Source organism: Anser anser, assembly GCF_964211835.1.
Source record: "Anser anser genome assembly, chromosome: 13".
NCBI lineage: Eukaryota > Metazoa > Chordata > Aves > Anseriformes > Anatidae > Anser > Anser anser.
Window position 1 is genome coordinate 16,027,038 of NC_139734.1, and position 27,504 is coordinate 16,054,541.

Consider the following 27,504-nt stretch of genomic DNA (forward strand, 5'->3'; position numbering starts at 1 on the left):
AGAAGCTGTGTTTCCATTTCTCATATGGAAGTTGTAGTCTGTTAATTCTGCTGTTGAATCTGCCTCTCCCCATGCAATTAATTCAAATTTATCGAGTTCAATGAGGGGTAAAAGTTCTATTCAACTATATCAAGAGAGATTTTAGTTCTTGGTTTGCTTTAATAAGTTTTCAAAGACCAATTTCATTCTGATATAACACTTGAGCAAACAGAGTAGTTCCTTTTTGTAAGAAAAATATTTAGAAAAGGGGCTTCAGCAGTATAGCTGTTACTGAAATCTATGGCGTTCTTTCCTGTTTTGGCATGGAGATTGCTGCTTTGGCAATTCCCACTGGCTTCTTACGTGATTTCGAAAGACTGCCGTGTTCTCGCAGGCTGCTTTTCCAGAGACCCTACCTTGTCCGCCCATGAAATGGGCGCTCTACCCCTGATCAGCTGAACAGGCTGAAGCAGGATTCTGCAGATGAACCCAGCAGGGACAGAGGGAGGCCTCTTCCACGGTTTTAGGCTGTAACACTGGGGAGTTCCTGTATTCCAGCAAAAAAAAAGAGGGCAAGGAGATAAATGACTCCAGTGTTTGTTTGTTTGTTTTGCCTAAAGAAGCTTCTTTGTGCGTGTATTCCACATGAGTATTCTTCTGTCCACGTAAAATAGATCCCTTCTGTCTGAATTTATGTCTCTGAATATTGTTACTTGTGCAATGCCTTAGAAATACTTTAGAGGCATTATCTAGGAGCTTTTATGACTTCTGTCGCATATTTCCTCTGCCTCCCTGCACCCACACATCCATGCACACACATAGGGAGAGATGCAGGGTCAGATTCTGATCAGACTTGTGCTTATTCTACCCAGATAAAACTCTCTTTTTACACATTTTTCCCCTCTGAATTTAACCTGAAAGTCAGTTTTGAACCCATTAGATGGCACTTGGCAAACAGTCGCCCGACTAGAGCTGTACTACTGGGAAAGTCAGGAGTTCAGTTTCAGAAAGGAGTGATAAGTGGCTAGATTTGGAGCTGGGAGCTTTAAAACACAAGCGTCAGCTCATCTGTGGCTGTTTTCCCTGTTTGATTTTTGGGGGGTTGTTTAGAGAATTCATTGACAGAATAACAGCAGTACAATTTACTCTTCGAACTGTGGACTGTATTGCAGGGACAGGTGTAATAAATCTAGCATCTGTCATAAGCAGGTTTCATGTTTTCCCATTTGGATTACTCTTCATTTGAAGCTCTGAATGGTGGCATGGAGTATGAAGAGAAAGGCCAGATGTTTCTCCTTGAGCATCTTCTAATCATCTGTCACCCTAAAGCTAACCATTCCATGATCCCTTTGGCTTCACATCTGTTTCTTAACTTCAGTTTTGGGAAGACTTTGACATTGCAGTCTAAAGAAAGCATTTTGGTTTTGAAGCAATAACAGCAAGGAGTACTGAACAGAACAGAATAGTTCAGTTGAAAGCGACTTGAAAAGACCATCTAGTCCAGCTGCCTGACCTGTTTGGGGCTAATCAAAATTTAAAGCATATTATTGAGGGTATTGTCCAAATGTCTCTTGACCACCAAGAGACACGGGGCATCAGCCACCTCACTAGGAAGCTTGTGCCAGTGTTTGACCAACCTCACATTAAAGAAATTTTTCCTGATGTCCAGTCTGACCCTCCCCTGGCACAGCTCTGTGCCGTTCCTGCATGTCATGTCCTTGGTGAACAGGGAGCAGACACCAGCACATCCCTCCGTGCTTCCCCTACTCAGGGATCTGCAGAGAGCTGTGCTTTGCTCTTTGGGGCATCACTGAGTGCTGGAGAATGTGCTTGCAAAGTTTTCCTAGCAGAAGTCATTTTCAAAATACAGCTGGGAGCTGCAACAGAAGTAGGCTTTCCACCATGGAGAAAGGACATCTCCATTTCCAAAAGATAACTAAATTGATCAAAATTAAGACTATAAAATGATCAGTTTCCAATAAGCCGGCAGCAAGATTTTGCTATGTAGAGTGTCATATGTCAGGCTTGTCTATAGTAACTAGAGTTTTCTAAATAAGAGATACAAATCATGCACATGCTAAAAGTGTGCCACTTATATTTTACATGCACAGCCCATCAGTTATTACACATCCCTCTAATGCAATCAGTGATGTACTCTGCAATTAGGTCTCCAGTGTAGCTGTCTGTAATGAGCACTGGCTCAGTTCTTACCATCGTGAGTATAAGGTAATAGGTAAGTGCATCATGATGAGTAAATTGATGCTATGGGCAATGGATTCAGCAAAATGCAGGGTTGTAGCCCCCCAAGAAATCCACTCTTTCCAGTCTGTTACCTTCTAGCCTTGCATTTATTTATATCTTTACCAAGGACAGCTAGATTTTTTATTTTTTTATTTTTTCCCCAAGGAATATGAGTGCCAAACTAGCAAGAGATTTACACAATTCTGCAATAAATGAGGTATAGGAGTAGCATGTGTGAATCCTTTACATACATTTTGTGGCAATGCTTGTTGACCATATAAATGACATTAATTTAAGCAGAACCCTCCAGTGTACCCACCATCACTGTCCCATGTCCCATGCACAGCGTGCCATGACCAACAGCCACCAATCATCTAAATGGCCAGTAGCCAAAAAAACAGCTTTCAAACTGCAGTCAAACTCATGCTCTAGTGAGCTTTTCAGAACAAACTCTCTAGTTTGGGTACTCTTCAGCCCTCTCTCCCTGCCGATGGAAAATTCTAGGGCTCTTGTTTGCTGGGACTGGCACGGCTTTTGGTGTGATTGCTATTAGCACAGGTCACAGAGTTGCTAATAGAGTTTCTACTAGCTTGTTTGCCAGGACTTCTGCTTTGACATGTGGAGGTTTGGCTGAAGTCAACAGTGGTGAGCACTAAGTGGTTTGAAATCCTGTGGTACGTGGCCTAGTCCAAATTACTGTGAACACAGTGCGATAATACCCATATGTGTCTAGGCTCAGCTGCAAATCAGTGGTTGAGGCTGCATGGTTTGTCCAGTGCAAAAAGAAAAGGGAGAGACGTTTGAAAAGGCCTGAAGAGTATCCTTTACCTTACCAGGGTGATGCAGCACCTGCCTTGGTATATGAGATTCCCAATTTCAAGGCATTTTATCGCTGGATGAAAGCAGGAGGCTCATGCAGAGGCCCTTTGAAGCTTGCTCTGCTACAGGAAATGAAAAAGAAAGAAGCACCTAGTGCTCTGGTAGATCTGAGTGTGTGGTGCTTTCATCCACCAGCAGTACAGGTTATTCTTCTTGGTACAACAGCAACCTGCTCGGCCTACCGGGTTTGTAGGCTTGTCTCCTCTCGGGGGATTCCCAGGGGCATGATTTTCAGACAGCCCGTACCCCCTGACTCAGGGCGGTATCAAGGCTGCATAGCTTGTGTGAAAAGAAATTATGACAAATTCTGCAATAACAGCACTGTGGCTGTGCAACTTTTGCTGGTGAGTGGGTGGAACAACACATGGGGGTGAGGGGGTTTCCATTTCAAATTTCCATCTGAATACTGACATTTACCAGTTATTACTGCACTGTGACATCTGAGCAAACTCAATTGTTTTGCTATCCCACACCTGGAAAAGTAACTACTGTAGTTGTGACCTCAGGGTAATAAATGTTGGCTGCTGTTTACTTTTCAGTGGTAGTTCCTTATCTGCTTAAAAGTGATGCCATGAACCTCAATTAGTTCACGGTTATACAGTGCTTTGAAACTATAAGACATTATCTACCTTTTAAGTATTATAATGTTTCTATAACATATTGTAACAAGTACAGCAGCGCACTCAGTTGTAGCCCAGAGACGCTACGTAAGTGAAATAATACATGACCCCGTGTCCCAAAGACACAAGGAAATAAAGGAAAATCTTCATTAGTTCTAAATTTGTTGTGTATGTACCTTGAGTACATGGATAGCCCAACTAAGAAATCAAGCATAATGCCGATAGCTGTCAGATGTGATGGATGCAGTTCCAAACCTGCGTACAATCCAGCTGAACAACAGAGTGCTTTGTGGAGCAGGATGAGGGTGAGGATGGAACAGGTATAATATCATCTATTGCCAGTTATTTCCATCTATGTCCAGCCCAGCATCCTATGGTTGTTCTGAGGATGAGTGTATAGATGGATTTGTTTATTTTGAAATGCGGGAGTCAAGGACGAATCTGACATCCTTATTTTGCTCATCAGCCAGTACTGCCAGTGGTGAATAAAATGTGTTGCTAAATTAATAAGTCATAACATTTTTTTTGGCTCAGGCCATGAAGTTGTCTTTTTCTGCTTTGCTTGTGAGGATGGCAAATACGTTAGCCTGGGCAAAGAGTAATAGCTCCAAAACGCTGCAGTGAAATGCAGTATGATTCTGACACAATGCAGTAAATCAGGGCATCTGTGTGAAGGAGCACCCAAAAAGGTGACTGGCAAAGATTGATAATCCCTAGCTGAGCCCTGAAAGCTTAAAGAACCCAGGCTAACCATGTGGGAGTTTATAATTTGCAAATCTGAGAGCTGTGACTGTGGCATAGAAGTTTTACGGTGACTGCAAGTGATTGGGAATGAGGATATTTAGTTTATATTTCTTCACCAGGGCCCGCTTTTACTTCTGGGTCTTCCACTGGTTCACCAAACCAGTGTGGGCATGTTGGTCAGCCAGAGCTGTCGTGGGGCAGGATGCTCTGGTGCAGTGTGAGCATCCAGCTGTGCAGATCTCAGCTGAAAGGAAAGGGTGCCTTGGCCACGCGGTGCCACTGCTTCTCTGCTGCCAGCACTTGGGTGTCTCTGTCCTTGTGCCAAGCCGGATTAAATCAGCAGAAAACTGACCTTGTGAAGGGTGCGAGCATACAGCTTCCCGCAGCAGCTCCTGCAAGGTGGATGGATGGTGCGAGGTGTGGGTTGACTCCAGAGCTGGGGACGGGGGACTGGTGATTGCCGTCCCCTCCCAGAGAGCAGCAAGCTGCTGGCTTGCCACAGCTGTAACCCCACTCTCCCTTACGCCACCAACGTCTGCGCAGCCTTCCCCCTGGCTCGGCCTGTCCGTACCTCACACCTCCGCAGGGCTGCACCCTGGTTCCCTTCACAGTCCCAGGGACGACACAGGCAGATGGGCGAAACACTGGCAGCTGGGACCGGTCCACGAGTCCCAGAGCTGGAGAGAGGCCATGTGCTGGGCTGCCACTGCGGGCGTGCAGCTGAGCAGCGTGTTGAGCTACGGGGGGCTCTGTACGGTACGGCACATCTTGCCTCTACATGTCCCTATAATGTGTATTTTCTGCCTTTATTTTTGTGCCTTATATTGCCTAGGTACCTATCCAAGAAGGAAAGCTTTACATTTTCAGCATTCCTCCCCGTGTCCATAGTTTCTCTCCTCGGTTAATGTCAGGGTGAAGTTTTGATCCCCTTCAGTCTGGATGGAAGAGCTCAAGCAAAGCAGATGTCACTGTCACTGTGACTTTTCAGCCTGAAACATCCCGGGTGCAGTGTTCATCGCTCAGAGGGTACTTCTTGTGGAGAGAGCAGAGGAGCAAGGGCTGGGAAAAGCTCTTGAAACTAACAAAAAGAGAAGAATTAAAAAAATTAAATGAGGCATACGAGGTTGCAAAAACATCCTACAGATAGGCGTGGGGATTGGCACAGAAGAGAGATGGGACTCAGCCTTCCTTCTGTAGGCTTCAAAGACACATTCCCATTGCATCCAGTAGTACAGGACCGGGGCCTTCGCAGTAGGAAAGGAGAAGGGTGGGCGAGGTGGGGCTGTCTGCTGACCCACAGCATGAGAGCCCTTGCAAGAAAATGGTGCGCAGGAGGACTTGGCTGAGCAAGGGCTTCTGCTGTGGTCCGGGTGGAAGGAGCAGCTTCATTTCCCCTAGCAGGAACATTTAAAGGAGTATGCATATACAGCCTCCTGAAAGATAGGTACTTTTTAGCCAAAATTGCTTAGTTCCTGTTCTATGCGAGGGAGAGGAAGCTCCTGAAAATGTCATGGTTTTACTCAGGTGCTGGTGGAAGAAGCGTTGCATCACCTCAGTGAGATGCATCTGATGTCACCACCGTCTAGGGACAAGAATCAGAACAGAACCTGTTGCCTTAGCTATGAATCATTCTAGTATATAGGTTGATATGGGAAGGGTTGATAGGATAGCACAGAGATCAACTTTTAGATATTCAAAATAGCTTTAAAAGAGCAAGTATGTCTCAGAACTAAATGCTTGGTGCCACCTGCAGAGATAAAGAAAGAACTGCTCATGCCTGCTTGCTGTTTTTCTGACAAGTAGCTCATTTCCAGGGGGAAATGGTACAAGCACAAAGCTGTATTCTGCGTTTGGATTTCATCTTGCTGTCATGGGACAATTTTCCTTAAAAGCCTTCGATGCAGTAGGGCCTGTTAAGTTACCATTCACTTGAACACACTGCGTGGTTTAATACCGAAAAGGAAACAAGATGTTTCAACACCTGTGTGAAGTGATTAAATGTAGGATTTAGCACACAGGGGTGCTTTGTAGCATCTGATCTGAAATTTATCTCCAGCAAGCTCTAGCAGAACAGAATAAATTGGGAATTATGAAAGTTTCTTGGGGTGGTGGGTGCATCAATTGCAGACATGGCTAAAGCTGGTGGTTCTCTTACCACTCTGCTCTTTGAAACTGAATAGAAAGAGCAATTACCACCTATTTCTGTAATGACAGCTAAGAGTCAATGTTTCTCTTTGGTTTCCTAGCCAAAACAGTGGTCTACGTGTCAAAGCTTGTACCTGCAAATGTAAAGGCCAGAGGATTTGAAGGAAGCCATGTGGTTTGTGTGTCAGTGAGAAAAGGACTCATCTAATGGACTCATGAAATAGCAGAAGGACAGACTGTCTTGGGGGTAGGCCGTGCTAATGACCCTGATTTGGAAACGCTTAACAGAAGAAACTTTGCTTGGTTTTCTTCTACTGTGCTCAAGGAAACGAGACTATGTGCAATAATGTAAATATCTGGCTGGGCTTTTAAGCCTCTCTTCCTAATGGGAACAATGCAGTAAGGCCCCAGTTATTACCTGTTATAAATCAGCTCAACATGTATGCTTCTGACTCAAGCAGAGTCCCTACCCCTTCAATTATTGCTCCTCTCATGTACAAGCGCTAAAGCAAAATTCAATTAGAAATGAGCTGGGAGAACACAATTAAAAGCTCTCTCCAGCTCCCAGACTTCCTGAACAGCACAGATGTAATGTTCAGGGTGGGAACTGGGAGAGTGTTGTGTCCCCTACAAAGATAAATCCATCCCACAGAATTCAAACCTAGGCTTAGATGGGAGCATCTCCTGCGCCCAGGGCTTGGAGACACACTTTTGGCTGTGGGTCTTGGTACTCCTGGCAGAGATGTGCCCTTGACAGCTGCCAGACGATGGGTTCGACCTGGGAGCAGCACGAGCTGGGATTCTGCCAGCACAAATGGCGGTCACAAAAACATCACTAGCTGTAGATCATAACTTTTTGGTTTCAAAAGGACATTTTACTGGCTGGGTAGTGAGGTCTCAGATTTAAGCTGTATTCCTCGTGACCTCAGTGAGGCCCTTGCCCTGGAATGGGGCCAGGATCACCTGGAAGGGGAGCAGGTCATCACCTGCAGTACGTAGCAGAGCTATGCATGGTGTGAGGGTACAGCACCTTGCACGCTGACTGGCGGATTGGGATCTCTGGGTTACAGCTAGCATAATCATGACAAAAAAATAACTGGTATTTCCAATTTTCTCTTCCTCAAGCAATGCTATTGCAGCTGGTAAATCTCAAACTCCTCCTTAACCTAAAATCAGGGCTATTTTTTTTGCTGAAATGATCTTGATTGGCACACCACAGCTCATCCCACTCAGTAGTTACAGGGTCTGGGCTTCCGTGTATTGGAATTTTGGTATCTCTGTACAGCAAAAAATTAACTCCGTGTTAGGACAGTTTTAAATGATAATGTAAACTAGTATAGAAGAGTGTATCAGAAGCCCATATATCCTGTCCTGTAGGCATCTGGAGAAAATACAAAGATGGCAAAAAGCTTTCATCCCTTCAGTCTGTTTTTTTCTACTCTGACAAGATTGTTAATGTCAATACTATTTCAGAGGTATTTAAAACACATAAATCTGAATTGTACTGAAGAAGTTAACATGTTCATAAAGATTTTTTTTCAGGACACTAAAATATGTCTTTTCTCAAGACTTAACGCTAATTTTGCAACAGAAAATGGAATGATTCAGAGAAATGGCTTGAGAAGATCTCTGGGGTGACAGTATTGATTTTACAAACACACTGCAATCCTGTTGCTATTTTTAACTGCCTGTCTCAGCTGTAAAAGGAAAAAATATCAGAAGATGCAGAAAATGTGAACAGGAAGTAATGTCGAGTGAACCCAGGGGATTGCTCAGAAAGGAAATGAGTCAGGCAGTTGCTAAGTGAAGGCCGTTGCTTACTTACAGAGGAATTAAAAGAGTTAAAAGGGTGCCTTATGAAATTCCCAGTCAAAGTTTTCTGCACAAAGTGCAGATGGCATGAGAATGCACTGAGGATAAACCTGTCTGGTTCAAACCGCTGCGGTTTGCCTTGTGCTAGCAGAGGTAAAATGGACAGCCGACCGCAGGCACGGGCAGGAGGCAGAAGCCACGGGACAAAGCCTTTTGTACCCAGGGCAAACGCCGGCCATGTGAGCGCTGCTGTGCCCATGGTCTGGCCGCTGCGGGAGGGGAAGGAAGCCCCCCTGCTGGCCAGCCCCTGGACCCCGGGCGTGATGGCAAGCGAGGGCTGAGGTACTGTTTGAGAACAGGCAGTCCTTCCGGCCTCCATCCATCCTAAAACAGGACACCATCTTCCTTTTCTCCCTTTGCAGATCACTTGTCTGGAGGGACGTCTGGTGGGAAAAGATAGGCGTAGCTCATTTTTCAGCAGAGGGGTAAGCGGGATCTGCTAGCAGTTTGTGTGGTGCACGCCGCCTACATGAGAGGTGCACCAAAACCCCCAGCTTCTTCAGGGAAGGCCCCAGAGCAACGTTTCCAATGATCAGGCTCTGCCTCTGTGTGAGCGTCTTGCCTTCTCACCAGATGCAAGCAGTTGAGTAGCTGGAACGGAGAGAAAACAGTAGCTCTTCCTCCCACTCACATTTAATATGCAAAATTAATGGATAAAATGCATTTCTCTTTGGTAAGAGACTAAGTAAAAAGACTCCTGGCATTGCTCGGTAATAGGAAAAAAAAACCAAACAAACTAGTAATAAATCATGGCCTGTAAGACACATTACAGAGAAGGGCTCTTGCCCCTTAGCAAGTCAGGCCATCCTGGGAAAACCAAGTGCTGATGGGACTGTGTGGTGTGCTGCCAGCTGGTAACATGTCCTCGTGTGTTGGGCCCCTGACGGCACAACCGGGGCTAAATCCTGGTCTAGTGTAAGCAGGAATTTATACCCACTGACACGAGATATGAATCTCACCCTCGTATGTTTAACCACAAAGCTTTTGCAGGGTTTTGGTTCACATTTAGTGAGAATGTTATGATCACTTTAAGACATTCCCCGGCCACAGGAATGAGAAAAGCAGCAGTGATGTGACACACTGAATTCAGGCTGTGGAAAAAATCTTGGCTATGACACTTATCTGTTTGAGTTTCTGCGTCATCTGCACTTTCCTAGCAGAATAGCTTGCATAGCTCAGGCTGCTCTGGCTCCCCAGCCGGGTGCAGTGGGGTGCACCCCTTGCAACAGTCACCGCGTTGTGCTCTCTCCTCCACATCTGCAGTCATGTGTCCCCTCAACTATTCTGGAATAAGATTTCTTCCTGCTGCTTTTATCTGTTTTCAGCCCCAGCTGACTGTCTGAAATGTTACCGTTACTGAACCACTGGATCTTGGTGGCAGTTGCAGATGGGACGGACAGCCAGAGAGCAGGTCCACCACATGTTTCCAGTGCAAAACGTCCGATGCAAAATTCAGAGCAGATGATCCTTTTTACTGAAACCGCAACCAACAGGCATGAAAAGGTCATGGATGATTATGAGACCTCAGTAGCTTGAAGGAAGCTCCCTTTGCAGGCTATTGTTGAGGTCTCTGTTCTTTCTGAACTCTGCCTGGGTAGCAGCACTTGGTTCAGATGAGAACCATTACTTCATTGTGTGTACATGAATACCACTAAGATTTTACTGAGGAAGGGGAGATTTAAAGTGTGACATGGCAGGTGTTGAAGGCACAGGGACAGATCTCTGTAATTTTGGTGGCCTCATGCCGAGGGGGACTCTGTCTCACTGGCACAAATGATTATAAAGGTGACTTTAAGAAATTTCTGAGGCCAGATTATGCCAACGGTTCTTACTCTTCTTCCAGAAGGTGCTTCTGTTTTAAGACGAATGGCGGTGGGAATTATTAACCACTGGACAGTACTTGTAATGACTGTTTTTGTTCCTGTACTGTCCGTGTGCCTGGGAAATGCAGAGGAGCATATTTTAAAACGGGCTGAACCCAGCAAAGGAGACGAGGAGGATCTAGGGATGCTACAGATCAGCCCTGCGGTTCCTCGGGTGGGTTACGGTGTACCGCGAGCCGTGCTTAGCAACCTTTTTAGTCTCTCAGGCTCATACATTAAGCAGCAACACGGAGCTGACAGGGATGCAGCCTGTGCCTCGTTCAGCATGCGCCAGCTTGGCACAAGTTTCCTTCCGCTCTCGCGCTGCTGCGAGCCCCGAGGAATCAAGCTTATGTCACTCTCGGGGGGAAGCAACGAACCGAGAGCAAAATTCACACTCTGCTTCTTGCGGTTCTACCCTTTCTTTTAAATGCCGCTTTGGAAAAATAAGCGGCGTTCGTCTCCTCTTTGTGCTGCTTTCACTCTTGCTTCAGTGGCGGCATTTTCTTTGCGGGAGCCACCTGCTGCGAGCCCAGGAAAAGGCCCACCAGCAGAACTTGCGTGGGGCAACAGTGACATCCAGTGGTCCCGAGTCAGCCCAGAACCTGCGAACATCTGCCAGTATCGGTCGGCCAGGGTTCAGCTCCCTGTGGCGAGTGAACTGGGCCCCCACTGAAGTCAGCGGTTGTCACTTCTGCCACAGAGTCGGGATTTCACCCTGTGCTGGTAGCACCTTGCGTGGCTGTAACATGATTTAACACGGGAAGGGCGAGAAGTTGCTCAGAATAAAATGTAAGTGCAATTCCATGAAAATATTTCCTCCTATGTGTCACAAATACCTCATAAAAGGAAAGCTGCACCTGTAGCTTACCTGCACAACTATTACGGTATGTGACTGTAGGCCCTTCTGCTGTTTATTGTATATATTTACTGTGCTCACCTACTGGGAGGTCTAGCGAGGCTGAACCGTTAGTCTAAGGACCCCACTCTTCATGTTTCTCGAGGTGAAGTTTAAAGTCACGAGTCAAGAGTTCTGCAGGAAGGCAGCCCGGGATGTATTTAATGAAGTTACTCTTGCAGTGGAAAGAATCACTGCTTTTCCCCGGTGAGGTAGGCTGGAAATGGGATTCTAGTGGGGAAAACCAAAGAAGCCAAGGAAAGTGAGGAACATCCCCTCCACCCCAACAAATCCAAAGCCCTGTGGTCTGCTCCTAAGTCCAGTCTGTGCACGTGTGTCTGCAGCATCCCCTGGACTGGGCGGGCAGGGGGCAGCTAAGGCACAGCTCGGTTCATCGAGGACAGCTAAATGCACTCAAGCACCGGAGGGTGGTGCAGACTGACGTGACAAAGGTGGGGGATTTCATCAGAGTCCCTGTGAGGGACTCACACTAGTCTTTTGCACAGGCTAGGGTTTTATAAATGTTGTAAATCAGCTTGTGCAGAGCAGGGCATCTGAGTTACTGCTTTCAGAGCAGACCAGGTGTCTTCAATCATACTCTGTTGTGGAGACAGGATGGTTTAAACAGGTCATTGCTGGAATACTTTAATATTTTTTTTCAGTTATGTTTTGCTACAGATCTGTCTCTCCTCTTTTAAAATCCCACTACAGCCACTCACATCTACCTCAGCTTTTCTTCTCTTTCATTGCCTAAATGTCCCACAAGGTGAGTCTAACACAATATTAACTACTCTGGCCATTCTGGTCCTGTTTTAAATTCTCATCATGTCAAATGACTTTCAAGGCAATTTTCATAATCCACAGCTCCAGAGGACGAAGAGGCAGTACTGCTAGTAAAATCAGTTATGAGATTAACATTGCAATTTATGTAAGCCTTCATGCTGCAGTCACTCCAGGGCCATTAAGCTAGGGAGTGGAGCATGGGTGTGTTGCGTGGAAGTGGCATTTTCCATCCCAGCATTAAGAGACTATGTGTTGTGGTTGTAATAGCAATAGCAGTGGGCTGGATCAATGAGCCACCTAGTAGGTGCTGCTGAGAGCTTCAGGGGTCGTGTAGAAGATTCTCTGTTAAAGTTGCTGGACGAAATGCTGGTGAGGCTTGATCCTTGGGGCTAACGCAACATTTGTGGCAGGCGAAAGGCCAAGGCTGAGCCACTCCGGCTGTCAGGAACCTCACATGAGCCCTTTCTCAGTGCAGGCAGCTGCGCCCAGTGTTCCAGCTGTAACACGTGGCGAGTAAAGTGGTTGTACATTTTAGCAGTTGCATGCAATGAGGTTGATGCAAGTGAACAAACACCCGTGGTGTATTTTGCCCAGTGGGGGATGCACAGATGCATATTTTGCCCAGGAAGCTCTGCCAAAACAGCAGTGCTGTCTCACGGTGGCAGTAAAAGAAAGTGGCAGTGGTCCTGTTGAGTGTCATGTTCTGGAAGTTCATCCAGTTCTGCCACACAGAAAGGCAATGTGAGGTGATGGCACAGGAGACTGCAATAAACAAGGTGCAAGATGTTTGCTGACGGCTAGTTTCTTTCATTGGTAATCATCCAGGGGGGAGTGGGATTTTCACTTCATTAAAAATTCTACTATTTCTTGTATGGAAACATAACCAGGAAAGAAAGAGGAAAACATGTTTCAGAACACATTATTTTGGGTCACAAAATATTTGTTTCATTTTGAATTTTACAAGTATATATTTTAAAAAATTAAAAATAAATGTAGAAGAATTTTGAAATTTTTCCTTCTAAAAATACCTGCTTGGGATATTTTGACAGAATCAAAAATATATGTCATTCTAGAATCAGCCTGCAGCAAAGGACCTGAATTACTCCAAAAGTTTGGTTGTATTAATGTCATACTTCTTGAATGCCTAGAACTTCATAAGGATTTTACCCAGATTTCTAGCATACCTACTATGGGATTTAATAAATCATGATCAAAAAGCTTTTCTTATAGTTTTGAAATGAAAAATGAATGGGAAAAAAATCATTTTGTATTAAAACCAATTTTATCCTAACAGTTTGCGCAGAGTAGCTGTTAGCTGCCTCCAAAAACAAAAAAGCAGCAAAAAACCAAACCCAACTATAATATTTACATCCTTCAAAGTTTTTGAAAGAGAAGATTAACACACTGCTAATCTCTTCCTTCCCACCCTTATTTAGTGAACTAATCTAATCTTCTACAATAAAATTTGAAGGATTGCAGTTTATGATCAAGCGTGCTATTTACAGACCGTATTTCTGCCGTTGCCATGTGCTGAAGGGCAGCGTCCAGAGGTCAGCCCCAGTCAGCTGCTGCCCTGTGAACAAACCGCATCCAGCACGGTGCTTTGCTGCTTCTTTGCGTTACGCCAGAGCCCCATCGCCAGCACAGGGAGATCTGTGGTCCAGGAATGAACACCGGCTCAACTGACAGGTATGTATTTTTGGCCACAACTCTTGTTTAATGGTGCATTATCCCAGGGGAACTGTGCATAAGTGGGGGTGTCTGTTGACAGGAAAATAAGGAGGATATTTGCCTTCAACTTTCAATCAGTGACACCTGATGTAAATAACAAAAGCTAAGGAAATGCAAAAATACCCTGTCATTATGCATATTTTAGTTAAGGGACCAAACGTAAATGTACAGTGGTGTGAAGAAAGCTCAGTCCAGTTGAGATCTAAGCATTCTCTAAACAACCTTAGCTGATGGTCAGTGCAGTACCGAAGTGTTCTGAAGAGGAAGCCTTTTAGTTAAAAAATATTCAAGAAGGTCTCAGGAGGATGACAGCCAATGAGGCCAGAAGGTTTAACAGGAACTGTAAGCAGCTGTTAAAGGCACAAGGATATGAATCTTTTTGTTTTGCTTTATAATAAATATGGCTGGTTGAAAAACATCCTGAAGAGTCAGCCACCCACATTCTTCATCCAAAGAATCAAAGATTCCCAGCTCAAAGGCTATGAGATGTAATTACAGTAAGAAGAGGTTTGGGAAAGCTGAAAAGTCACCATAGCAACCTCCTGGCAAAAATCTTCGCACATCCAAAGTAAAGCAAAATTCCTTTTTATCTGAACGGCCACAGTGAGTTTGAAAGTGTTCTGTGTTCATGGCCATTTTCTGCTTCTGTTCATGTCATTGTACTCCTTATTCAGAGAGCATTTTTTTCTGTTCTGAGTCCTGAGTGTTCTCTTCTAAAGTCTCCCGGGATAGTTTTGATCAGAAATGGATGTGGGATGCTGATTATGAGATCGGGCTTTGCCTGTGACTTAGTGTCAAAGAGGAGGTGCCCCCACTTGGGTTTTCTGGACCCCTTGCAATAATCTCTAGCAAAGTTAATAAACAACTTGTGTTGAATAATTAAAAAGACTAAACTGAAAACAAAACAAAACAGGAAACAGAAAGAAGAAGACGGAGGAAGTGGAGAAAGGGGACAGTGAGGCCTTCTCAGTAATTGCTCTGGGGTTGCAGTAAGAACTCCTTGCATACCATGATACTATAATGCTGGTTTAACAGGTACAGAAAAAGGATGACTTCTAAAGCACCCATCCTTGAACAGTCCTGCTCTGTCCCATGCTTGAAGAATGGCTTTCCACGCAAGAGTTTATGTAAATACTTGAAACAAATACACTTGGATTTGAAGAGGCAAGCGGTTCATGCCTAGTAATTTCAGTGATTATGCTCTGCCCATAAAAGAAACAGAGCAAAACCTCCCACTCAGGCTGGCGGATAAAAGGTGTGTGGGTGCTCTGCAGCAGCTGCTGACCACGAGCAGGTCTGTGCTGCTGCGCAGGGAGAAGGCAGGGCAGAAGGGGGGTCCCTGGGCCGTGGGGCAGTTTGGCTAAGTGGTGCTGTAGCGGTCTTTAGAGGAGAAACTTCCAGTCTGGGGTGCTTACACAAGGGTAGACAGGAGGAGGAGGCAGATTTGTCAAGAAAAAAGTGAAGACAGAGGACTGGATTGTTTAGGAGTGAAAGAGAAGGAGACTTCCATCCTGTTTAGAGACTAGAGTGTCTGGAGGAGCAGGATGAACTGCAGCATTAAGCAGCCTTGGGAGGTTCAGGCTTTCTCCGGTTTCTCTCATCTCCCTACTCAGATCCAGTTAGGGAGCTGAACTGCTGGGAGCCACAGCCAAAACATGTAAGATCACACGCGCTGCTGCAGGAGACGGGGGCAAACCCTCCAGGGTCCTGTGCAAACCATTTCCTTCCTCCAGAGCTAACTCGCTGAACTCAAGACAACCTCAAGGTAGCTGAAGTGACAGCCACGTGGGACTCTCCTTTCCTGGTGCCTCTCACCCCTCACTTTCAACACACTAAATCTTTCTCAGTAGCAAGCAGCAGTTAAGTTGATCTTCACATTACAGTGTTACCCACACAAAGAGCTAGAGAGCTGTTGTAGGGAAACTGAAACTAATGCCCTTTACTGCAGCCACTTTTGAATCAGGAACAAGAGAAACATTTCAGCTGTTCCTTCCTAATTTGTGTTTTATAAGGCTACATGTTCCGGACTTTGCTCTGGACAAAACTTAATACAACCTGTGACGTATCACATATTGGAAGCATAGTGATTTGTTTCTTAAAAGTTATCGAAAAAGTAAACAAATCATTGCTGGAATGATAAAGGAGAAGGTTGGGAGGAGAGATTTGTTGTCACAGCAGGTTTTCCAATACCTAAGAAATGAAGTTTCAGAATGGAAATCACTTGCTTTTCATTGCCTGACCCACTGAAAACATCGCAACATCCCACCTGATTTTCTCTTCATGTTTCTCTTTATCTATATTTTGGCATCTGCCAGAAGAAGCAGTGTGGAGGACTTGGTAAAAATCTACCTTGATTTCTGTGCTATGCAGGGAGGTGAGTGTTTGAGCAGCACCTTTTTAAAGACTATGATGTTTTTAGGAGAAAGTATGAATCACCTGAAATGTGCAGGATCTTCTGTTTAGTTACCACAGGCTGGGAGTATAATGATTTATTTCTGAAATGTTATTGCAAAAGTCACTGTCACAGCACTAAATGGAAAGCTGGATGAAATTTCCTAACTTTCTTTAAATGTTGTAAAGTGCAGCTTTAAAAGGAAACTCAGAAAGTGGTTATTAACTCTCTCTCTCTCTTTTTTTTTTTATCATTTTCTAATGTTTATCATGCACATCTGGACACAAAGGAATAATTTCCATTTGGTCAGTGGTCAGACTGTAGTAACCCTTAGTGGAAAGCCCCAGGTAAGGGTTGCATTTGATGTTAAGCCAGGTGACTTCTCTAGGTGGAGCTTGGCCAATTTAGACAATCTGAGGACCAAGTCCTTCCCTTACAGATATTTTTATACATATGAGTTGAAGATTTAATCCAGTGTAGTCCTAAACCAATACAAGCCCTGGCGTTTGACCCCAGTGAAGTGAGTAGAGAAAACATACCACCACGGGGAAGCGTGCAGGATGCCAGCACTGAGTCTGGGATGCTCAGGAATCTAGGCTGCTTGTCCGTTCACTTGCTCTGGTTTAACTACAGTTGTCTTAGACTTCAGTCAAACTGAAGTACAAAACAGGACAAACTTCTTCCAGCTTAGAGAGGCATCTTTTCATTTTGCTTTAAGTGTCCAATGTATGTTTATATCCTTGAATTAGCCTTTCTCCAATTACCAGTGTGTTCCCAGGGCTTAATTAATTTGATGAAAGCTTTTTTGTAGACAAAGACCAACAGTGAGAAAGAACAGTTTGTCTGACCGTGCTGTCTGCGTGCAGCCTTGCATCCTGCTTCTCTCCATGCCTCTTGCCCTGGCTGCTGCCCCCTGATCCCCCATCCCACCAGAATCTGTGGCACAGAGCTGTGGGCGAGCACTTCAGGCTTTACTTTGCTGGCAGGATTTTCTCTTCCTGTTGTCCCAACACGTGTAGGAACTTCACCAGTTCAGACATTGACTCCTTTGTCAGAGCAGATTGAAACCAGCTAGCAGGTTTGCAGAGTTATGGTTGGACAAAACATGCACTGACAGCATGACCGCCTAGACCTCATTTTAGAAACTAGCAGAAACCAGAGGGCTATATAGCTGTGACCCTCACTGAGATTACTGATCTAGTGACTCTGCTCAGTCACAGGGAGTGAGGCCTTCTGGGCTCACGTGCTGCAAATGCCATTTCAGCAACCTGCAGAAAGCAGACTGAATTTCTCATGCAAGCATGTGGTGAGTGTGAAAGTGTTAACATCTTTCTTTCAGAACATGCCTAAAGAATGAAGATGTTCACGTGTAGACCTGGACAGCCCCCTTCTGACAAGGCTTTTTGCATCTTGATGGTTGCTGCTGGATTTTTCCTTCTTGCAGGTAATTCCCCTCAGGATTAGCCATAGGGATGGTGCTGTCAGGTGCCTGTTGCTGCTGGCAGAGGCTCACAGCATACCCCACAGCCCAGGAGGTGTGTGCTGTTCCCTTGGTTTGTCCAAACACAGTATATATATAGAAGACCTTTTTTTTTTTCTTGTTCTGCCCCAGTGCAAGAGTTACTCTTGCCCTGGACCTCTTGCTGGTAACTCCAGCTGGGCCTGGGGTCCTTGCCTATTATGCATCCCTAAGTATATGAGGGCCTGCAGACTTACAGGTCTGGGCATGATACAATACCCTCTTCTGGTTCAGTCTGGGCCACAGATGAGTCAGTGCAAATGAGAAAATATGAAAAGGAGTGAAATGTCAAGTTTCTGTTGCATCACAGGAGTTGTTCATGTTTGGAGGTAAAAAGTCTTTAAGTTTTGTTGTTTTTCACCTGTTTCCTTCCTGGGTGTCTTCCTGCATTTTTTTTCTTTTCTTTCTTGTTTTACTTTGATCACTGTAAAATATGAACTGTGCATTTAGTTGCTTCATGGTGTTCTGGGAAAAACATGAAGCTACAGGCAGAACCAAATTCCCCCGTAATAATTTAGGTGCTGAGTCAACCACGGTAAGCTGTGCTTCACACATTCAGCACCCTCTCACTCCACCATAGATCTCCAATAATTAGTTCTGTTTTTCTTTTTTTTTTTTTGTATTTCCTTCTTTAATTTTTCTTGAGAATAATGCAGAACACAGAGATAATTTGTGTTTCTAAAATGCGTCCTGTTGCACTGGGGTCACTTCCAGCACACAGTGCAGTTGGGGAAAAAATTAGCTCTTTCCAGATAAAGCCTCCATAATGAAAAGATTGAATTAATGTTTAGATCTTGCCTAATGTACACACTTTCTCTCAGCTTTGGCTAGAGGCTCCTAATGTGTCTGCTGTAAGACAGCGGAAGGGCTGACCCCTGAAAGGGCTGTCTGTCAGCCTGTCTCTGGTAGAGTACAATGGTACTCTGGTCAGTCGTGGGATGGGTGCCAGCTCTGCCAGTCATACATCCCATAGTGATTCCCTTCTCTTGGACCAACCCATGAGGCCTGGCTTCTTACTCTTTTGACCCCTGATCTCAGGTGGCTGTTTTACAGCCGTTACAACTACTGCTCTGCTGCTCTGCAGAGCTGCATTACTACAGGTGCAGTGGGGTCGCATGCAGACAAGTTTCTCCCTGTGAGTGGGGGGCTGTGGCTGGTGTTACTCAGGGAGGTTCTGGCCTTTGTCAGCAAAACCTTTATGAGCAGGTTGTAAAGATATAATTAGATAATTAAAAATAAGCAAGATAAAAGTTGTCCAGACCAACTTTCTAGAGCCTGAGAGAAGGACTGTTCTGACTATCTTTATTATTAACAGAAACCCTAACCTAAAGACTAAAGGTCAGGGGTCTGATACGTCACTTGGGAGCCAAACATGCAAACAGGTCTTTTCCCAGAGCATGCCGGACCAATACCTTTACACTGAACACCCATACAGATGTTGGACTATGTGGACCTGAATTCTGTATTTGGTAGGTCTTGAGGGCCTCAGCATTTCCTTTGGAGAATTAAACTCATCTTCTCTTTACTGGTAGTGTGGGTGGTCTCAAAATTAAATTTCAAAAACAGCAGAAACCAGAAATAGAATAAACTTTTAATTTTCTTTTTTTGTTTAATTGACTTTCAGGGAAGTACCTGAATGAGGTCATATTGCAGCTTTTTCTTTGAAAGTGACACTTCATTTTCCTTCCTTACCTTCTTTCCTAATGCTTTTTCTTCTTACAGAAACACGTTCTCTGCGTGGAGAAAGACTGGATTTACTGGGAAGGAACGATAAGTACGTGTCTCTGATCAACTACAGCATTCCTGAGCTATGTCAGTTCACTGTGTGCATTGATTTAAACCGGACTACTAACATAAGCTCTTGGGCAGCATTTTCCTATGACACTAACAACGCGTCCACTGACATAAATGACTTACAGCTTGGTCTCTCTGGAGAAAACAAGCAGTTGAGAGTATATCTTTTTGGCACCAGTCGAAACATTGGGATTGATTTAGCCCTTTTCACATGGTATAGTGTGTGCTGCTTATGGGACAACAGAAAACAACTGCTGGAGGTCTACTGTAATGGTAATCTCATGCATAATGAAACCATAGACAGCACTGAGTGCCTGAAACCCAGTGGAAACCTGGTGCTGGGTCACCTGCATAAAAGAAAGGATGGATTTATTGTACGAGTAAGCAACAGCTTCATTGGCAGCTTGTACTACTTCCAAATGTGGGACACTGTGATGCGTCAGGAAGAGTTACTGGGGTGTGCTGAGGGCAATATTGTCGGCTGGAAGGAAGAGTACTGGGACTTCCGCATTCCTCCAATTGCTGACCATCGCCTGCGCTGTGGTGAGTCTCTGCAATATTTTCTTTCCTTGGGGCTTGTGTGTTGCTGGGGATCGTACACGTCAGAGAGTGGGAAACCCTCCGCTGCTCAGGACAATAAGCAGGGATTGTCTTATATCCTGAGTTACTGCTGTGGGCCTGAGACCAGGAGTGCTCAGGGCTAGCCTCGCATATGGCTTTCCCCACTCACACCACACAGGCTCTTCTTGAAGCAGTTATAGAGGTTGTGGATGGGGAAAAGCTGGCAGAGCCTGGCTCTGCCACCAGAATCCCTTGGAGGATGCTGGCAGGTGGCATGATTTAGATGAACCTTCTTGTGGTTTGTTGTTCTGCTGGGGTACCAACCTGCTACTCAGCTGGCCTGGCACTGAGTGATGTAGGCTGGACTCAGCAACTTTCTTCCAACATGTTTAATGATATTTAACTACAGCCGTTATTTAGATGATAACAATTGTTTTTCCACAAGACTTCTGTCTGTTCTCTGCCCCAGATGGACGTTGCTCCATTGAAAAACACTCTTAGCAGTGTTTGGTGTTATCTCACCATTCAGTCCTGATGTCTGTATGTACTAAACAGCATTTGAATTACACAGTATTGAACCAGAGGTCTGAGACTGACTGCTTGACTGACTCATTTACATAAAGCTTATGACTGACTAATTTACGTAAAGCTAATGACATGCCATGATATTTAGGGGCTCGACAATAAAAGTATATGCATCTTTACTCGTCCTCTGTAAGATGGCGGTTTCACAGGGAGTGCAGACACACAGTCAGAAGTAATTGCTCAGTTTTGGTGCCCAGTTTGAGAATCTGAGAAGCCTCCCACCAGACAGTGCTTCTCTGTCAAGCGCAGCAACTGCATACTTCACCTCAGCTCCCTGTGCACTTTTGCATCTCCTGCTCTGGGTTACATCAAACTGCGTCCCAAGGAAATGAGTAGAACAGGAAACAAACAACTGCTTCTGAAACATTTGTTCAGAGGGATTTCCCCCACCTCTCATTACACACCCCTTTGCTCTGCAGCAAAGAAAAGAGGCACAAATAACAACTGCTGTAAATCACAACCTTCCCATCTGTTTCTTGGCTCCTCGCCCCATTGCCTTTATCCAGGCAGTCCTGTTTCTGCGCTGCCTGTTGCCTGAGATATTCCCTCACTCGTGTCACTGACTGGGGGGCCATGAGGGAGGAGGAAGGCTCAGTCCATTTCCCTTTTCCAATTAACACCATTGTTGCCTTTGCCCTTGGGCCCATTTGCGCTGTGAGAAAGGTGTGTGCTTGATTTGGCAAGGAGCTGTGAGAGGCTTAGTCATGTTTGCTGATGAAAACTTCAAGAAGTGCAGCACCTAAAATCAAAGGCTCCCCTCAGTGTTCCTGGACTTTGATTGTTCGAAACAGTAACTTGGATGAATTTGAGCAGATTTTTGGTGAGACAAAGTACATTGGAGAGAGGCTTTCAGTGGATGAAGCATTGTTTTCCTCTAAAGTGCTCCCAAGAACCAGGTGATTTCCTCCAGTTAGGATTCTCCGATGCAGCATGAATGGGACATTCAGTCTGGAAAATGTTGGTCCAAATGTTCAAAGGTTATCAGCAAGAGGAAAGCTAAAAGGCACTGAGGCTAGTCTTGCCTATGGTGCCATGTGCCTCTGGGTAGGTGTTTCACACAGGGACAAGGGCTGATAGAATCTGGCTTTTTTCCAGGAGCAATAACTTAGATGACTATCCCAGTTGTAAAGATGTTCATAACATTCAATTGTGTATGAGAATCTGACTTGTGTCAGCTCTTGGCAAGACCTTTGCTTCCTCTATAAATCTACTGCTCACTTTAATTAACTGAAATTCATGAGCTAGCTCTTGCAGAGAGACAAACTGGCGATATAATAGATAGAGATACCAGTGAATGGTACAAACAGTCCTGTGTGATAAAATACATACCAAGATTTCAGTCTTACAGGGGAAGCTTGGGTCTAGTTTGTCCATATGGGACCATAACTACTGAGTCTGTGCCAGAACATCTGAAGTACACGTGTACAAAACAGCTGTGCCAAAGTGTTGCTTTGTAGTGAAATGGCATGGTGAAGTGCCATTTCAGTGCTAATGACACGACTCAAATCGTTATGCCCTATGACAATTACTAGTTGCAAAGTTTTTTTCTCATATTTGTATACTCTGTTTATACCTGGGAATTGCTTTAGTTGTCAGGGCTTGATTCAACTTAACAATAGACAGTTCATGCAGTTGTGCTGCATCCTACATTAATTTTGGAAAGACAAGGCACATTTAGGCAAAATGAGTGAAACTGTTCATACAAATATAGAAGGAAACAGCCTTGAAAGGGTGTGTTGACTTTTTACAAGTGATATAATTATTGTAGCAATTGCATTGGTTTTACTTGGTACAAGGAGTAAAGTTATTTTCTACCTTTGTGTTTTTTTCCCGGAGTTCTTGAAGATGATCCTTTACTTTTCCAGCTCAGCTGGGCCTTTGCTAAAAGCGTAGAAGTAATAGTGTGCGTTCTCATCCTCTGACTCAGTCTTCATCTTTTCCTCCCCCTACCTCACCCACACACTGATTTCTAATTTTCTTCTTAATTTTAAATAATCTGGGAGAGGAATTAATATACAATGTATGAAAATTACTGCTAGTAATACAAAATTATATTTATTACAGTTCGTTTATACATTGATCTAATTTTTACTGCTTCTTCTACTGGAAACAAAGCATATTTGCAGGATACCAAATAAACCATTTATTACATTATCAAATAAAAATCCAGAACTGGGACTTCAAAAACGGTGGTGGTACAGTATTTTTCTAGCTTTAGATCTCATCTGTCATCACTTCTTAGCCCTTGGTTCGTGAAGGGAATTACAAGCATGTTAATTAAAGCAAATGAAGTTACAGGATGCAGGTGGCTAGTCCCACACCTGCCTGCTGGTAATGATCCTTGACATGTGAGAATAAACAGATTTTTTTTTCTTCAGGTGATAATGAGAAAGAGAGAAAGAAAGAAATTTGAATCTGTGAAGTTGTAATTATGCTTCATTTGTTGGGAGATGAAAACTGTGTTGAGTCCTGATTAAAATGGTTTTGAGTTTTGTTTGGCCATTTCTGTATTTATTTTTTTCTTCCCAGCAGATTTTTTCTGATTCATCTTGACTGACACTGGGTGATATCATACATACATCATTACATATCATACATCACCCCTAAGGCAATGGTTTTTGAAAACAGAACAGAGCCTGCAATCACACAGCTCTATTCAGGCTCCTGTCTGGAGAGAATCTACAGCACTGTGACAGTCAGGAGGATAAATTGAACCTCAGGTTTACAAATAGTTTGGCTTATGACTTGATAAATCATAGCCTAATATCATGTCTGTATTCCTATAAGGAAAGAAAAAAGATTTTTTTTTTCCAATGATAGGGCATGTCTGCACAGCACTATCCCTTCTGCATTCTCATCACACTTCCTATCTGTCAGGAATTCTTATAGAAAGACGCTCATTTTCTTCCACTGTTTCTGACAGCTTGAAGTCAGGGACGAATTATTTGTAGTGTCGTACTGGGGCTCAGGGAGCCCGCATCTGCAGCTTCACGTCGCAGGAAGGCACACAGGTTTCCACTAGAAGTTTAAACCCTGGGATTAAAGTCACATGGGATGCATGGGTCCCAGGCCCTCCGCAGCACCACGGGTCAGGTACCTGAGGTTTTACTCTGTGTTCTCACGGGAGCGAGTGCTGTGAGAATGGGGAGGGATTGGTGTGCATGGGTGCTGGAGGATAAAGCACAGGTCTTCGGTTTCAGGTCCTTGTGTTTTTTTTTAAAGAATTGTTTTCTGTTGCCTCTATTTTTTATTTTTTTTGATTTCTGGTTTCGTGTTTTCTGCATATTCATACGTCTGCAAACAGTGTTAGTGGATATCGGTAGGAGGTCTGTATATTGAATATCTAGGTCTGTCTTGCAGCTCAATGATTCAAGCCTGCAGATCTTTTCCAAATCAAGACTCGGCAGATAGCCATTATGTCGGGTTAGGTGTCTGACTGGCTGCAAGCTGCTGATTTGAAATGGCAATGTGACAGCTTGGTCCTGGAGTTACTCGCATTTTGCTGGAAGAGTGAAGCAGAAGAGTAAGCTAATTCTCCTATTTCCAATGGGTTAAGGACCATGGGAGAAGATAGCTTGTGTATTGTGCCTGTTCAGTAGGGTGTTTTGGCTTCAAAATAATTTGAGCTATTTAGGATAAAAACAGTAGACTATTACTTCAAGCTCTTAACAGCCTCTGTTTCTGTTACTGTCCATGGATGTGTTGCTCTTGATTTAAACAGGTCAGAGATGGGCTGTTATTGTTTTAAGCGGGGGTGATTCTTACCTTGAACTCCAGTAGAGAAAACAATGTTTGATGAAGCATAGCCTTATTCTACTTATTTCCAAGCACTCCTTATTCATACATATTTGGCTTTGTATTCATGTGTTAAGTTTATTTCTCTTAGTCAGAACTAGATTGTCAAGTCTCTGACAGTCATGTGAGTGAAGAAAAAACACAAATCACCAGCATAGCAAGGAAACTGTATCTCTAGAGCAAAATGTTGTGATCATGCTTTTCTTTCATCACCGAGGCCTGTAATCTTATACGGTGATTCGGTTCATTGCAATTTTCTGTAGTACGTGTGAGCAAGCATCACCCATTTTGTCCCTGTCTGTCTGATGATGTGGCAGATTGCATGTGAAATGCAAAAATCCTATCTGGTTTGACAAGGTGATTCACTTCAAGGAAAATTAGCTAAGAACAAATTCTCAGAATTCTTTACTTTGAAAACATACAGGCAGGATGGCTGGCATTTATAATGGGAGTCCTTATGCCAGGTTATCATCAAATAAAAGCCCATGAATGTCAATGTTTGTTTCAATTTCATTACTTTATGTCAACCCTTTAGCATTCTGTGTTTGACACATGGCTTTTCCTGAAGGATGGCACAGACTATTCAAACAAGAAAGGAACAGAGAGAGACCGTCTCCCTCCTACGAACTATGTTAATTCTTGCACTTTGTGCCACTGCGGATTCTTAGGCCTTTCAATACTTTTTTCAGCTGGTTCAAGTGAAGCATCATCAACAATGGCTCCTGCGTTGCCACCGTTATCTCCAACCAATAGTGCCAATGTTACCATTGCACGTAAGTACTTTCCTAAACAAGACTGTTTTAAATGCTGACCTGATCATCACTGACACTGGCTGACACCAAACACATGACAGTTTCAGACTTGGTCTCATGTTTAAGCTATTGCTGCTTGGCAAGGTGTTGTATATCAGCAAATCTTCCTATCTCTTCTTATGCATTCTTAGCGTATGGTAAAAGCAAAGCTAGTGCACCCACAAGTATTAAAATCAGCTCAGCTGAAGTGCCTTTGCTTGTTAAACTGTGATAACTTGGCCATGAATTTGGGCCCTTAGAGTCCTTAAATTTCTAGCAATGCAGTAGTAATCTAGACTTAGACTCTTGGAGGGTAGAATTTCCTGAAGAGTCTTCATGACTTTGGGAATGGGAAACATAGCCATGGCTACAGGGAGGGACGAGGAGACAGTGCAGGTACCCTTCTGTGCAAACTGTAGGATGCATCTCACTTCTGTTTTCTTGTTACAGTCAGCTTCTATAACGTTGACATGAACTTTTCTCTTTTCTACAAAACTGGGAGAGCTCCCGATTACTATGATGCAAGGAAGCTTATAGAAAACTGGGTGAGTAGCTTTCTTTTCTTATTCTCTTTTATTTCTAGAAAGTATCAGATGATGAGGACAGCTGGTACAGAATGCAAACTTATGGAACAACACAAAAATAAGTATCCATGTAACAATATTGTGGCGTTTCATAATCATGTTATCCAACGCATTTTTAACAGGATAAAATTAAATTCAGAAAGAAGGGAAAAGTGTTGACATTTTGCAAATATTTTTAGCCCTTTTCATTGGAATTTAGAATTTTGATGACAATTTAAATTTACAAGCAGGTCTAGATAAAGCATTGATAAATCAAGTTAATAAAAAATTTATCATTTTCTTTCCAGTTTAATATCATATTCACTGGAGGAGAATTTGTTGTGACAAACTTTAAAGTCAGGTAAGCCTCTCGCTGTATAGTGGTGTCATGTTGACACTATGTCCTTTGAGAGAAATAGCAGCCATGTTCCAAATACCCATTTAACATATGACCAGTCCTGTGACAATGGTGTAAATCAGTCCCCCAGATCTATACAACTGTGATCATTTGGAGCACCTGCATTTTGTTTATGCGGCTCACTTCACCTGAAAATATATATCCTGCCTAATGCAAGGCAAGTATCTGCTGCCAAACTAAGAACTCATCTTTGGCCATATAAATTGGCTCATGATGAAGGTGAAGCCTTTGCTGCCTCTGTGATACGTGAGCAGTGAGTCATGTGGGCTGATGTATTTGTGTGCCATCATGGCAATTCAAAGAGTGTAGAAATTGGTATTTGTGGGGGACAGAAAGGAGGGCAGAGTGCTGGTATCTGCAGAATTCACGTTAGTACTGCTGAACCCCTGTTTCAGCGATGGCATGTGAGTGCAAGGGAAGTTGAGGGTCACATCTGTTCATAGAGCGAGGGTCACAGACCCGTATGGGCTGTCCAGGTTGGATAACTAGGCACACTCTGGTTCTTATCATGGCAGGGTCTAATGAAAGTACATTACAGTTCCAAAACCCTGCTCAGAAACAATGACATTTTGCCCAAGACTCCAATTATGTACCTTTCAAACCAATTAATCTGTATTTATAGCCAAACTGTGAGCAACTAAGAGGGATAGTTAGTAGCTGTTAGATTCATAAAAGTGTCACTTGTCTAGCCTTTGAGTTTTATCGTTTTATACATATTTGTCTTCCTACTTTCTTCTCTGACGTCTGCAATTACTGCTTGCTTTACAAATGACAACAATGCAATAACATATGGTACTATTTATGTGAGGTGAATCTGAGTCTGAAAACTGTAAGAACAGAAATATCAAATGAAATAAAGACCAGCTAAAGACAGGGTTACCTGTGGATCTTCATCCCCCATATAGAAGTGATGTTGCTTAAATATTTCCAAGGAATTAACAGAGAAAATATTTATAAAGTGTGAGGAAGAGTTAAACTTAAAAAAATAGGAAACATGATACAATCAATTCGTACACTGATACAGGCTTTTAGTATTGAATAAATTTGAATTTTAAATGAATTTTAGTATTGAATAATTGAATAATGTTGTAGGCAGATGGAATAGGCTTAGAATACTTTCAAAGATACTTCAGAGAACAGATCTTGAACTGGATCCCTCCTGTCTCTGCTGTGCAGGACAGGACTGGTTGGACCATGTCAGAGATGCCACGGTCTGGTGGCATGGGGAGCAGGACGGGAGTTGTAACCCTACTGTCGTGCATCCCGTTCTGGAAGAGGAAGAGGTTTCTGTCTGAGTGCATATCTGTTACAGCATTTTTCTTAGAGATTTAT

The 27,504-nt window shown here is 43.8% G+C and overlaps 1 protein-coding gene across 7 annotated transcripts in view; it reads left to right on the forward strand.

Moving 5' to 3' along the window:
• Positions 1-27,504, forward strand: part of ADGRG4 (adhesion G protein-coupled receptor G4) — a 56,330-nt gene that overhangs the window by 7,027 nt on the left and 21,799 nt on the right. For 2 of the 7 annotated variants that reach the window (XM_083796698.1, XM_083796694.1), the window contains 6 exons: positions 13,529-13,712; positions 17,486-17,590; positions 19,388-20,002; positions 25,090-25,173; positions 25,642-25,736; positions 26,063-26,115. In XM_083796698.1, coding sequence (XP_083652824.1) covers positions 17,500-17,590; positions 19,388-20,002; positions 25,090-25,173; positions 25,642-25,736; positions 26,063-26,115 — 938 coding nt within the window. In that variant the 5' untranslated portion in view covers positions 13,529-13,712; positions 17,486-17,499. Of the gene's footprint in view, positions 1-10,866; positions 11,453-13,528; positions 13,713-16,069; positions 16,129-17,485; positions 17,591-19,387; positions 20,003-25,089; positions 25,174-25,641; positions 25,737-26,062; positions 26,116-27,504 lie in introns of those variants that run through there. The other 5 variants (XM_083796700.1, XM_083796696.1, XM_083796699.1 and 2 more) reach the window with 4 other exon arrangements.